The sequence below is a fragment of the Hyperolius riggenbachi genome, chromosome 4 (assembly GCF_040937935.1).
Source record: "Hyperolius riggenbachi isolate aHypRig1 chromosome 4, aHypRig1.pri, whole genome shotgun sequence".
NCBI classification, from domain to species: domain Eukaryota; kingdom Metazoa; phylum Chordata; class Amphibia; order Anura; family Hyperoliidae; genus Hyperolius; species Hyperolius riggenbachi.
In genome coordinates this window covers 184,882,406-184,896,744 of record NC_090649.1, presented here as the reverse complement: position 1 = coordinate 184,896,744, position 14,339 = coordinate 184,882,406, and the positions used below count along the sequence as shown (strand labels likewise).

Here is a 14,339-nt window from a genome sequence, read left to right as displayed (position 1 = left end):
GGCCGGAGCTGGCCGCGGCTGCGCAGTACGCATAGCCGCGAGAGCGGCTGCGCAGCTCTAAGGCCAACCCCCGATCCACGCTACTGTTACGTGGATCGGGGGGTTTGGCCTTAGAGCTGCGCAGCCGCACTCGCGGCTATGCGTACTGCGCAGCCGCGGCCAGCACCGGCCGCCATGTTTGTACAGGCTGGAGAGCCCGACCCGGGCCGCGCGGTCGGGGACCGTTAGGGGGGCTAGTGAGCGGCAGGGACCCGGCGGAACGGCACGGAGGGCGCGGACGGCGTCCTCCGTGCCTGACAAGCTGAAGCAGGTAGCTAACTTTTTTTTTTCTGAATTCCTGGCCTCGTAAGTCCTTTAAGGATTATTAGTACAATATGTACCCGCTTATGAAAGCTGACAAGTAACCCAGCCCCAGACAGCTGAAGTATCTCAGGGTTTTAGGCATTACAAAGGAGACACTTTTCTAATTAGATACACTTTAATAACTAGTTTGCGTAAAAATAAATGATTGTGCTCATCGGTATAATTAAAACATTTAGTATTGCCTCTTTAGAATGCTCTCAAGCACGCCAGCCTGTATCAGTGAATCCAGAGGCTCCACAGATCTGATGGCAAGCTTAGTGTTTCAGTTATTCAGGGTTGCACTACCATCCAGCAAGAATAAGGGGAGCAAGCAGCTCATATTCCTCCGGGTCTTCTCTGCTAACCATCACATACAGGGATTAAGGGCACAGCTAGTCTCCCTCCTGCTCTGTCACTGGGAATCAAAGGAAACCTGAAGTGAGGTGGTGGCAGCCATTTTTATTTCCTTTTAAACCGCAGTTTAAAAAAAACAAAAAAAAAAAGAAGCAAATACTTACCTAAGGAGAGGGAAGGCTCTGGGTTGGATAGAGCCTTCCGTCTCATTTCTCGGTGCTCTCTATCCTGTGCTGGCTTTTGCTGGCTTCCCCCCGTTTCAATCCCCCGCCGAAAGGGTATTTGGAAGTCTTCAGGAGCCGTGTCCTCCCAAAGACGTGCGGCTCCATACTGCACAGGCGTGAGCGTGCAAGAGAGCATGCTTGCGCAGGCACAGTACAGGGCCGCCCTTCTTCAGGAGCACTCGGGCTCCCTGAAGACTTCTGAAGCCTCCTTCGGCCGGGTAAAGCAGTATTTGACTAATTTAGTCAAATACTGCTACCGGGCGAGCCAGAACGATGGGACAAGGAGAGGAGCCTTCCCTCTCCTTGGGTAAGTATCTGTCTTTTTTAAATGCGGTTCCCATTCACTTTAAACAATACCAATTGCCTGACAGCCTACGGATCTCGCTGCAGTAGTGTCTAGATCACCCACTTGAAACAAGCATGGGGCAAATTCAGTCAGAGACGTCTGATCTGAATGCTTGTTCAGGGTCTGCGACTAAAGCATTAGAGGCAGATCAGACGACCAGCCAGGCAACTGGTATTTAAAGGACAACTGAAGTAAGAGTACAGAAGCGGCTATATTTATTTCCTTTTAAACAATACCAGTTACCAGACATTCCTGATTATCTATTTGGCTACAGTAGTGTCTTAACACCACTAGAAACGAGCATGCAGTTAAATCTTGCCCTGATCTGCATCAGGGTCTATAGCTAAAAGTATTGGAGGCAGAGGATCAGCAAGATAGCCAGACAACTGGTACTGTTTAAAAGGAAATATGGCAGCCTCCATATCCCCATCAGTTCAGGTCCTTTAAAGAGAACCCGAGGTGGGATTTAATTATGTTACTGGGGCACAGAGGCTGGTTGTGCACACTATCGCCAGCCTCTGTTGCCCCATGGTGTGTGTCTCCATGTCCCCCCTGTTCGCCGCTATACCCTACCGCAGTGCTGGCGACATTCAGCGCGTCGCCAGCACAATGTTTACCTATGCGCTGTCAGTCAGCGCCGCTCCTCCGCATCGGTGCTACCCGCCCGCGTCCCTCCCATCAGCGGGAGGGAAGGGATACAGGCGGGTAGCGCCGATACGGAGGAGGCGGGGGAGCGACGCTGACAGACAGCGCGTGTCGCAAGCACTGCGGGGGTATAGCGGCGCGCAGGGGGGACATAGAGGCACACCATGGGGCAACGGAGGCTGGTCTTAGTGTGCACAACCAGCCTCTGTGCCCCAGTAACAATTAAATCCCACCTTGGGTTCTCTTTAAAGCCAATGGGTACCAATCTAAAAATAAAAGAGTCAGTTACTCACCTAAGGAGAGGGAAGGCTCGGCCCTAATGAGCCTTCCCTCTCCTCTCCCGGTGCTGCGCTGGCTCCCCCGTTCGCGTCCGCCGCCGCAGGGACTTTGGAGGTCTTCGGGAGCACTCGGGCCTTCGAAGACGAGACGCTCCATACTACGCACGCGCGAGTGCGTCAGAGAGCGCTCGCGCATGCGTAGTATGGAGCGCCCCGTCTTCGGGAGCCCGAGTGCTCCCGAAGGCTTCCGAAAGCTCCCTTCGGCATGCGGAAGTGGCAGTATTTGACCGAACTGGTTGAATACTGCCACGGGGGATCCTGCGGGGGACCGGGCACCGGGAGAGGAGAGGGAAGGCTCATTAAGACCGAGCCTTCCCTCTGCTTAGGTGAGTATCCGACTTTTTTATTTTTGAAATGGTAAACACTCACTTTAAGGTGGCCGTACTTTATATCCTGCCACATGCTGTAAACAGATTGCGGATTAAAATCTATGGAACCACCGCTACTGCATAGTATTATACCCCCCCTTTCCACAAGACAGCTGACAGGGCCCAGACTCCCACAGTGGTGCATAGCACAGCAAGAGTGATCCGCGTGCGTTCTCACACCAGGACATGAGTCCTTCTCAGAGAAACACAAATGGAAAAGGGCCCATTGCCTCTTCTGTTCTGTCACAAGGTATTTGTACTTGTGTAAATGTTTGATGAGTTCCCCTGCAATGTGTGCCATAGTCCAAACAAAACTGACAGGCTCCCCGCAGCCCTAGTGAACAAGAAGACTACCACCATTTTTTTTTTTTTTTGCCTTATAAAGGCGAACTTCTGGGGGGGAAAAAAAAGTTCCTGCAATTTTTGGATCGATTGTAAAAAGATATGCATACATGTTATCGCGTTCGCAACACGAAAATGCATAGAAAAGGGGCATTTTTTGTTGGGTCTTATAAGGCGAAAAATATGGTAGCTGCGTCCTAGCTTTACGAAGTGGCTGATCGAGAAGTACCGCTACTCAGTATGGCTGCCTGTCTGCCACTTTAATCAGGATGGACCATGGTGCAAACCTGGCTAACTTAAAATTATAGCTATACCAATGAGCACAAACTATACACTGTTTGTGCACCCTTACAGATGCAGCTCGTATAACTTCCTTTGATGGTTCAGGAATATAAGAGTTCATGTGAGAACTCACCACACTCCAGCCAACTCAGAATGCAAATCTATGGATTTTAGGGTGCTTCGTCATGGATAAACAGATGTACAGGACTGAGGTAAGAAAACAGACTACTCCTTAAGAATATGGATGCATCAATAGATGCAAAATATGTCAAAAGAACATGGGGAATGCAAAAGCTTTTCTGGCATGCTGAACTCAGCGGACCCTCCAGGAAATTGACAAGGTACTGCTGAACAATATTTCACTTGACAAGCGAGTACCGGCCCACTTAAACGTTTCAATTCCATTTCGCATGGATGTCAATTTTGCTGAATCAAAAAATGCTATTTTTATCCCACTTTTCATTTATAAGACAAGCTAAAATGGGTTAAAAGAACCTGTACATTTAGCTTTGCCAAACCATAAAATGTCCTTCATTAAACCTTAACTAATACACATTTCAAAAGCAGCACATCTGCAAAAGCCAACACAAAAAAATTTCTTAGCAAAAATATCAGTAATAAAGTAACCTACCTCTCCTTTCATCATTCGCACTTTAGCAAGCCACCATCCACAAGGTTCTTGGTCATTTGCTCTGGAGTAAACCTACACAAACAAAATAGGTACAGACATTTTCACTTCATACTACATCTGGTGTGATCATGAAACACGTAAGAAACCTGTATTGAATCTATATCATATGATCTGACATTTAACCACTTGGTGGTAGTGGTGCAGAAAGGATATTTGGGTATTGCACACGTGCAACCATGTTTTTTTCTGCATTGAGAATTGCATTAATGTGGGACTAAGTGTAAAAAGTACAGTGAATACATGGAGGTCCTTATGGAAAGACCAGAAGATACCTACCCCGCCACTTCCTGCATACTTTTCAGAATCCTTAAAGGAAACCTAAAGAAGAAAAAAAAATGGTCTTTCTGGTCCTTAGCCCTTATGCAGCACTATGCTGTTCCTCCAGTGTCACCCTCCAATGCCAGATGCGTGGCCTCATGCCTCACACATCCGCTATTCCACTCCCATGGCCGTGAGCGAGCTGCACTTGTGCAGTAATTAAAAACTGCTACTGGTCACCCGCAGATCGCTCCCGTAGACAGGTTTGTGTGGTGTCACCATACAAGGAACGAACTCTCCTGATCAGCTTTCCCCATTTCATAGAACTGCTATGTCCAAATTCCATCTGATGTACATAAAAATCTTGCAAGCGGATTTACGTTCTACCAATGTAACATTAGAACACATTTGTCGACATGTTCATCCTTTCAGCATAGTCTACTCTATACAACTTTCTGGTATACATGGAATCTTACCTCAACCTCATCCCCTTCAGTAATTTCCTTCTTGATATCAGGAAGGGGTGGCATTCTAACTTCATGGAATGGAACCTGACGTTCTGGCTGCCAGCTAAAGATTGCAGAACAATACATAAGTAAAAAAAAAAAAATGCAACTCGAAAAGGAGAAGTAGTGAACTTAAATGAGCAAAGAGCATACGTACTTGTTTTCAAAAACAACTGTAAGTGAATCTTCGTGGACATCTTTAATGAATCCCTGAAAATTAAAACAAAAACATTTTTTTTTAAAACGCGCACCCGGATTGTCTTCCCATATTTCTGACAGACCCTCAATGTATTGCCATATATTTGCTAGAAATCATCAGTCCCACTTGATAGTAGGACTTTAGGCCCCAGCAGTCTACATGTAAAGTAAGAGGCAAGCCATTAAAAAATATTCAAGAAAATAGGGATTTTATCATGATACAGTTATACAGATGTAGACAGATTTTTGGTACCCTTATGCCTGGTACATACAATGACATTTTCTGGCAGATTTAGTGCTGGTTCACACGGCAGACTGTGTCAGAGCAGCTGGAAGTCACGCCATCCTGTGACGTCTCATTCTGGGGCGTGGCAGTACAGCGATAGTCGGCCTCCCGTCACGGTCGGCGTTTCTCATCACCACAAGGGGACATGAAGACGCGGTGGCTAAGCGACCCTAGAAGCTGCATGTGGCTTCTAGGGCCGGATAAAACGACGCGTTAAATTGGAATCGGAACGCCGCATTTGTGCAATTGACCAATTGCGCGATGCTAAACAAATCAAATGAATGGGAGCGGTTAGCCGGCGAGTCCCGAACGCTTGCCGGTGGATGCCGCCAAGTATCCATGTGAACCAGCCCTTACTGTACTTTCAGATTATTAAGATTATTTCTAATATGTCCGATCTGATTGCCAATCGATTTTCCATAGAAGTGAAGGAAAAAAAAAAAAATCGATCAGAAATCCGATCGGACAAGTTGGAAATAATCGATCTGACAGTAAATCTGCCATAAAATCTCATTGTGTATACCAGGCATTAAAGTCCTTTTAAAAACTGCTGCATGCCTCAAGAGTAATTTAATAAAAATGTATTATCACAGGTTTACCTGCATGCTGTTCATTTTAGATAATCAAAGACGCTAATAGTGTATTTTTATATGGATGCGACCGAAAACATCTGATTTTCAAACAAGTACAAAAAAAATAAAAATAAAACGTTACATTATGCTTTGTCATGCATTTATTGGAAAAAGAAAAAAAAATACACAAACATATGTGCAAGCGGCAAACTATTTTTTTATGACCCGAGTATTGTCCTTTGGTCATCAACGCAGGGCAGTGTGTTATACACAAGCGCATTGCCATATTTACTATACAACTATGCATTGCACTCAACGTGTGCAGCGGTGTTTCCTGGGGAAGATGGCGACCCCATACAGATGGGGGGGGGGGGGGGGGGGGGGGGCGCTAGATAAGCTGTAACCCAGTAAATAATGCTTATTGCCCATTACCCCAACAGCACACTATCATGATCCAGCCAATGCTGGATCAGATCTGAATCTCAAGAGTGAACAAAAACAACCTGAACAGCTTACAGCTTCACCCCCCTCAGAACAGGTAGCCTTCTTGGATACAAGGATTTCCCTTAACCTCCTTAGCGGTAATCCCGAGTCAGGCTCAGTTCGGAAATCCGCAGCTCAGAGCGGTATCCCCGAGTTGGATCCATGGGAGGTGAGTAATGTGCAGGGATGCCGTAGATCTCTCTAGCGGTATGATGTTTGATATACAAGTGTGAAAAAATTGCACCGCTTTCACACACTAATATCCAGAAATTATACCGCCTGGGAGGTTAAAGGTCATTTGGATACCACATTGTTTTGCAAGACAGCCATTAACAGCCTTCTACAATATGGATCCATGCTCAAAAGGTATGGGAAATGAACAAACTTGGGGATTTGTTCCTTAACCACTTCAGCCTACAGAGTCTCACCTTATGCATCCGAGCAACTTTCTCCTCCCATTCATTTGCCAATAATTATCACTACTTATCACAAGGAATGGATCTACATCTTGTTTTTCCGCCGACAGTTAGGCTTTCTTTGGGTGGTACATTTTGCTAAGAATTATTTTTTTTTAAATGCATTTTAAAAAACGGGAGTGTTAAAGGGGAAAAAAAATGGAAAAAAAATTCATTATTTCTCAGTTTTCATCCATTATAGCTTTAAAATAATACATGCTACCATAATTAAAACCTACGCATTTTATTTGCCCATTTGTCACGGTTATTACACCATTTAAATGATGTCCCTATAACGTATGGCGTCAATATTTTATTTGAAAATAAAAGTGCATTTTTTTCTATTTGCATCCATCACTATTTACAAGCTTATAATTTAAAAAATGATAGTAATATACTCGCTTGACATGCATAAAAAAAAAAAAGTTCAGATCCTTAAGTAACTATCGTATTTATCGGACTATAAGATGCTCCGGACCATAAGACGCACCTAGGTTTGGAGGGCAAAAACCAGGAAAAAAAAAAAACCTAAACCTTGTGCTTCCATGGTGCAGGGGTGTCTTATGGACACATACATATACATCAAGCACTTAATTAAGGGCAAATAACACTGCAGTATGTAAATTAGAGGATCTGATGGGAACACCACCTACAACAGCCTGATAGGTACATTCAAACTTGCTTAAACACATTGTCACCAGAATTCAAAACATGTCCTGGTGCTAAATCCCTTATTAACTAGACTGCACAATGCTTAATTCCTCCCTTTGTGAAAAGCATTAAACAGCATTCTGCTGTCTGTTATACACATGATAAGCTCTGAATGGATCACTTACCAAACATGCAGCTGGTGGGTACCATGATCAGGAATGCTTTCATGTGTTACTTAACACATATTCTGACAGATTGACCTGAACTTTCACTCAACTTGCCTGCTAAAGCTCTGCCAAATGAGGAAATGTAACAGGCTGCCACCAGGATTCAGAACATATCCTACTGCAAAATCCAGCTATATCTGATATATGTGCATGGTTAGCTCTGCACTTACCAACCATGCAGCTGCTAACACCACTGGATTGGGGAGGGAAGGACAGTCCATTGATCACGAGCCGGCAGTGTGTTTTACCGATCACCTCTGTGGTTGCCCCAGTTATGGCCGGTAAAGTGCATGCCGCTATCACTTCTGTAGGTGCCCCAGTTGGATGCTGCAGATTGATGGGTGATGCAGCTTTTCAGAGTTATGGCCGGTAAAGTGCATGCCGCAGTTCCCGATCAGCTGCGGAAGTAACCACGGAGAGACGCAACAGAAGGCAATTGGCTAATCAGGTGGGGCGCTGCCTCTATACGCACCAATCACTGCTGCCCGCATGCTGACAGGACGCGATGGTCTCGAGGGCAGGACATAGCTCAGTCATTAGGGCCAATCCCTGCACTCGCTGATACTGAGCGAGTGCAGTGATTGGCCCTAATGACTGAGCTATGTCCTGCCCTCGAGACCATCGCGTCCTGTCAGCATGCGGGCAGCAGTGATTGGTGCGTATAGAGGCAGCGCCCCACCTGATTAGCCAATTGCCTTCTGTTGCGTCTCTCCGTGGTTACTTCCGCAGCTGATCGGGAACTGCGCCGTGCACTTTACCGGCCATAACTCTGAAAAGCTGCATCACCCATCAATCTGCAGCATCCAACTGGGGCACCTACAGAAGCGATAGCGGCATGCACTTTACCGGCCATAACTGGGGCAACCACAGAGGTGATCGGGAAAACACACTGCGGGCTCGTGATTATTGGGCTGTGCTCCCCTCGGGTCTAGCGGCAGCAGCAGTATGTAGGTATCAGTGGGGGGATACTTTGGACATATGGCACGTCTGAAATTTAGTATTCGGACCATAAGACGCACTGACCCCCCCTCCCCCCCCACACTTTTAGGGGGGGGGGAAAAGTGCGTCTTATGGTCCGAAAAATACGGTATGTTGTTGTAATTTTTTAATTTAAAATTTTATTTGGGGTTTTTCGGAGTGGGGAGATAAACCGGTATTTTTTAAAAATGTAATTGTGTATGTTTAAAAAAAAAATGTATGTAGATGTAGTTTTATTATTTGGCCACAAGATGGACAGTGAATTTTTGATTTTTGAATTTTTTTTTTGATTTTTCATCCTGTATGCGAGAGATCTCGCTTACAGGAACTGAAGGGGTATCAAGGGACAAAATTGCAGCTTTTCAGAGAAAGCCATTGTTTTTTCTTAGGGAGACAGATCAATGAATGGGATCTGTATTCCCATTCATTGATCTCGGGGCATCGGGAGCACGCGCAGGAGCGCAGAAGCAGTGCAGGCTATCTGGACGGATATATCCGTCCAGATAGACTTAAGCGGTTAATAGAGGTTACCATCAAATTATCAATTTTCTTGAGAAAGTGAAATACAGGGGCAGCTATCCTTGTGAAAGGTGCAGAATATGCTCCCTGACAAAACACGCTTAAACCCTGAAAATACAAGCAAGACAAAGGAATGTCACAACAAGGACTATCAATTGCAGAACCAGTGCAGGAATTTATTGATAGAATGCCCTGGTGGGAAAAAAAAAAAAAAAAAAATGTATGTGGAGGAAACACAAAGGACTCGATTCACAAAGCGGTGCTAACCCAGTTAGAGACTTTAGGCGTGATAACCATTGCACCACGCTGGTGAAAAGTCAGTTTAGGCGTGATAAGTTTAGGTGTGATAAGTTTAGGCATGCTAAGTTTAGATAAGTGTAGATAGCGTGCAAAGTCACGCACGCAAAGCAGCGCCATTAAACTATGCGAAGTGCACCAGACTTCGCTAGCGCAAAACTTTTGATCAGCTGTGCACTGCGGTGCTAACGCAGTTGGTGCTTAAACTTATCACTCCTAAACTTATCATGCCTAAACTGAGTTTAGGCGTGATAAAGGGCTTTTCACCAGCGTGCTAACTGTTAGCACCGCTTTGTGAATCAGGCCCAAAGTGTTAGAATATTACAATACAAAAATACATCTTTCCAATATCACACTAACCCAAAAGGGATCATATGGCTGGTATACTCGCCAATAGTGGCGGCTCATGCCCATTTTGCATGCAATTCCAAAGTCTCGCATTGGAAGATTTGCGGAATTTCCAAAATCCATCCATCACTCAGGAATGAGGCTCCTTGGATACATTATTTGGAAACCTTGGCATCGCTGGGTATGAATGCGGACTTCTCTTTTGTACAATGGCTACTTGAGCACTTTGTTCCTTTGCTTGCAGGTCACACATGGTGTTTGTGGTGGTGGGGAGGTGTTTGGCCTGTGAGGAAGTGGCACTTACCAAGTGGACAGCCTCAGCCCAGGTGCGGTCCCTCTTCTTCCCCATGTTGGCATCGCATGGTTGAGAAGTGGGGTATCCACGGGCACAGAAGGCAGTGGCTTGGCATCACGTGACAGGAAGAGAACTGCTCTGCCATTGTGTTGATATGTGCTGCCCTCCGCTTGCTTGGTCTCCCTCTACATAGCCATCCCTAATTCTGGCTGCGCTGCCTATCCGTATAATCAGAGCTCCAGATCATCGGCAGCCCGCAGGGATGAGAGAGGGGAACGATGTGCGGTGACGCGCCATAGACTTCAAATACAGAACGTAACCAGTGATGTCCCTTCCTGTAATCTTTCCCCCCTCTCATCCCTGCAGATGGAGGTCTGATTATACGGATGGCAGCGTAACTGGAACTAGGGATGGCTATGTAGGGGAAAACCCACTCTATGCAAGCGAGCGGAGGGCAGCATATAACACAATGGCAGAGCAGTGCTGTGTACATGTGGGCGGGCCTTGGGTAGCACCTGGGCGGGGATTCACAACAGCCAGGCGGCCCACCCACCTAATTGGCCCTGGGGAGAACACTGCACAAGTATATAAAGTATCGTATTCGAACACCCCACGTTGTAAATTGGGCACTGGCTGCGGCTGGTAACCAATCGGCCACTACATAGAATTAATGGTCACAGCAGATGGTAGACATCGGCTACAACTAGCTGTAGTTTGGGCATCGGGGTTTAGAGCTTTGTTTTAGCTATTTATAGGGAAGGATAGGATTTGGCACTGTGGTGGTGGGTTCTTTTTATGCACTAAGAGGTGAGTATGCAAGGTAGATCATATTAAAATTTCGGTAATTTAAATCACTTATTTTATTAGTAGCAACACCACCTGGCAGCGCCGTAATACCTGAAAGAAGACTATTCCTGAAAGATGCAAAAAAATAAAAAATAAAATCTACTTTTAACCATTAAAGCTTTGAAATAAAAGGTGGTAGTACAGATAAAGCCGTAAAATTTAGAGATCTTCATAAATGTCCAATTTGTGCACTACTGGTAATTAGTGCAAATAGGACATTTAATAAAAAAGTGTACTGGTTAAGGGCTTTGTATCTGACACAGAGACCTGGGTTCAAATCTCATCTCTTCCAGTTCAGTAAACCAGCACCTATTCAGTAAGGAGTCCTTGGGCTAGACTCCCTAACACTGGTACGGCCTACTAAGAGTGCCCCAGTGGCTGCAGCTCAAGCGCTTTGAGTCCATTAGGAGAAAAAACACAAAAAGAGCGCACTCAGAAAACTGATGATAAAAGGGAGACCAGCCGGTCGTAGACAGATCTCACCTGATGTGGTGGCTGATATGCCCTTATGGGTATTATCAGCTTGCAGGCTTTTGACCCTCTCAGACCAGGGACCAGGTCAGAAGCAGGCTCTTTGTCCAAAGGGATCATGTGGCTTGAAGCAGGATATCAGGAACAGCTGTCTGGTTTGTAGCCGTTGGTGTCCCAGCACTGGCTAGAACACCAGAGCTGCAGGCACCTGTGGGCTGTATGAGACTCAATCCCTTAGCAGGGAGAGTCTCCTTCCTGAAAAGGCCATTCCTCCTTTCTTCAGGCAAAGGTTTTTTGCCTGAAGAAAGGAGGAATGGCCTCCTGAAACTAGTTGTATTTGTTACATTAATTAAAGAATCAGTTACTTCCAGCACGGGTCTCCTGTGCTTTCTTTCAGCCACCTCAGTGCTACTGTTCACCACCCAGCCACTGCTGTGGTGTATCTGAACAGAGCAGTGTGTGGATTGCTAACTTTTCAGGAAGGAGACTCTCCCTGCTAAGGGATTGAGTCTCATACAGCCCACAGGTGCCTGCAGCTCTGGTGTTCTAGCCAGTGCTGGGACACCAACGGCTACAAACCAGACAGCTGTTCCTGATATCCTGCTTCAAGCCACAGGATCCCTTTGGACAAAGAGCCTGCTTCTGACCTGGTCCCTGGTCTGAGAGGGACAAAAGCCTGCAAGCTGATAATACTCATAAGGGCATATCAGCCACCACATCAGGTGAGATCTGTCTACGACCGGCTGGTCTCCCTTTTATCATCAGTTTTCTGAGTGCGCTCTTTTGTGTTTTTTCCCCTATGTCCTTTATAGATTTCTCTGCCACTGCAAGTGGACCACACAGAGCAGCACCGACTTCCATCACCCAACACATCCTCTACATATAGAAGACTAATTTTATCCAGCTCGCTCCCCCTGTTCTCATTTCAGCACGTGGGGTTATTTACGTTTACCTATCTGTCTACATTAGGAGAAAAGCCCAATATACCTAAATGTTGTCTTGTCTAATACCCAGTCTACCAAAATGCAAAGCCTGAGGGAGGATGCATTTTAACCCTTCAATGGAGGGTTGTTAAAGCGGATCGGAGATGAAAAACTAACTATAACAAGTAACTTGTCTATATATCTTATCTAAAGTTTAGATATTTTACACAGCAAAACTGCAAACAGCTTTAATAGAAAATTACTATTTTTTCCTGTGATACGACAGCAGCCATGTTTGTAAACATTACACAGAGGTAGGCTTATCTGTATCTTAAAGAGAACCCGAGGTGTGTTTAAAGAGAATCTGTATTGTTAAAATCGCACAAAAGTAAACATACCAGTGCGTTAGGGGACATCTCCTATTACCCTCTGTCACAATTTCACCGCTCCCCGCCACATTAAAAGTGGTTAAAAACAGTTTTAAAAAGTTTGTTTATAAACAAACAAAATGGCCACCAAAACAGGAAGTAGGTTGATGTACAGTATGTCCACACATAGAAAATACATTCATACACAAGCAGGCTGTATACACCCTTCGTTTTGAATCTCAAGAGATCATTTGTGTGTTTCTTTCCCCCTGCAGCTATCTTCCACTGAAGTGTCAGGCTGTTTCTTCCTGCAGAGTGCAGACAGCTCTGCCTGTATGTAATTCATTAGTATGTGAAAGCCCAGCCAGCTCAGAGGAGGATTTATCCAGCTTGTAAAAGATAAGATAGAAGAGAGAAGCTGCCCTAATCTAAATAATAGACAGGCAGTGTGCAGAGAGGGGCCTGTAGGGGGGAGATGCATCACAGAACCACAACACTGAAGAACTTGGCAGCCTTCCAGACACAGGCTGACAAGTCTGACAAGAGAGAGATAAGTTGATTACAGAGATGGTGATAGTAGAACGTGCTGCAGTAAGCCAGAACACATTAGAATAGCTTTTGGAACTTGTAGGATGATAAAAAACAGGATGCAATTTTTGTTACGGAGTCTCTTTAAAGAATGTTATCTGCATACAGAGGCTGGATCTGCCTATACAACCCAGCCTCTGTTGCTATCCCAAACCCCACTAAGGTCCCCCTGCACTCTGCAACCCTCATAAATCACAGCCATGCTGTGAGGCTGTGTTTCCATCTGTAGTGTCAGTCTCAGCTGCACCCCCGTCTCCTGCATAGCTCCGGTCCCTGCCCCGTCCCTTCCCTCCAATCAGCAGGGAGGGAAGGGATGCAGGCGGGGACTGGAGTTCTGCAGGAGGCAGGGAGAGCAGTAGACTGACACTATAGAGATAAACACAGCCAGCTCTGACAAGCTGTTGGTCAGCAGCGTGGCTGTGATTTATGAGGGATTGCAGAGTGCAGGGGGACCTTAGGGGGGTTTGGGATAGCAACAGAGGCTGGGCTGTATAGGCAGATCCAGCCTCTGTATGCAGATAATATTCTTCAAACCCACCTCGGGTTCTCTTTAAGCACTCAGCCTGTGAAAAAAAAAAAAAAAAACAACAACACCTAAGCCCCCCCCCCCCCCCCCTCTAAAAATCAATGGCTAGTAACACCTCCTCCTCCTGCCCAGACTGAGCTCTCATGAGCCCTTGCTACTGCCAAGGCGTTCTGAAAACCTGTGGGCGTGGCTTAGTTTATAGGGAATTAGAGTATTAAAACAAAAAAAGTATTTGGCTTGAGGAATGCCCTATAAACAATAGGAAAGTAGGAAATGAACACAATTATGCAAGGAGTAAAAGTTCACTTCGGATCCACTTTAAGTGGCTAAATTATTTTTCGGTCACAATTTATGGTGAGGATATTTGATTCTGAAATAAAAGGTGAATATTTGCTATAGCGTGTAGTTCTTACCTTGACATAAAAGTATTTTTAATAGTAAAAATTAGGGAAGAAGTTAACGGGTAGGGTTAATTATGTAGAGGGCATGGTCTCAAAAGTGGCTGTATTTGAACAGTAGATTGCATTGTAACAGTTTTTACTGCATCACCATCATTATGGTTTCCCTAGTCCATGTCCCCATTTGACAAACAGCATTCTCCAGCCATTACTA

At 45.5% G+C, this 14,339-nt stretch overlaps 1 protein-coding gene across 3 annotated transcripts in view; it reads right to left on the bottom strand.

The window, feature by feature from the left end:
* FXR1 (FMR1 autosomal homolog 1) overlaps nucleotides 1–14,339 on the bottom strand; it is a 103,996-nt gene that overhangs the window by 45,616 nt on the left and 44,041 nt on the right. For 2 of the 3 annotated variants that reach the window (XM_068281079.1, XM_068281080.1), the window contains exons 2-4: nucleotides 4,854–4,906; nucleotides 4,667–4,760; nucleotides 3,873–3,944 (exon numbers count right to left, since the gene is read on the bottom strand). In XM_068281079.1, coding sequence (XP_068137180.1) covers nucleotides 3,873–3,944; nucleotides 4,667–4,760; nucleotides 4,854–4,906 — 219 coding nt within the window. Of the gene's footprint in view, nucleotides 1–3,872; nucleotides 3,945–4,208; nucleotides 4,251–4,666; nucleotides 4,761–4,853; nucleotides 4,907–14,339 lie in introns of all 3 variants that reach the window. The other variant, XM_068281078.1, reaches the window with a different exon arrangement.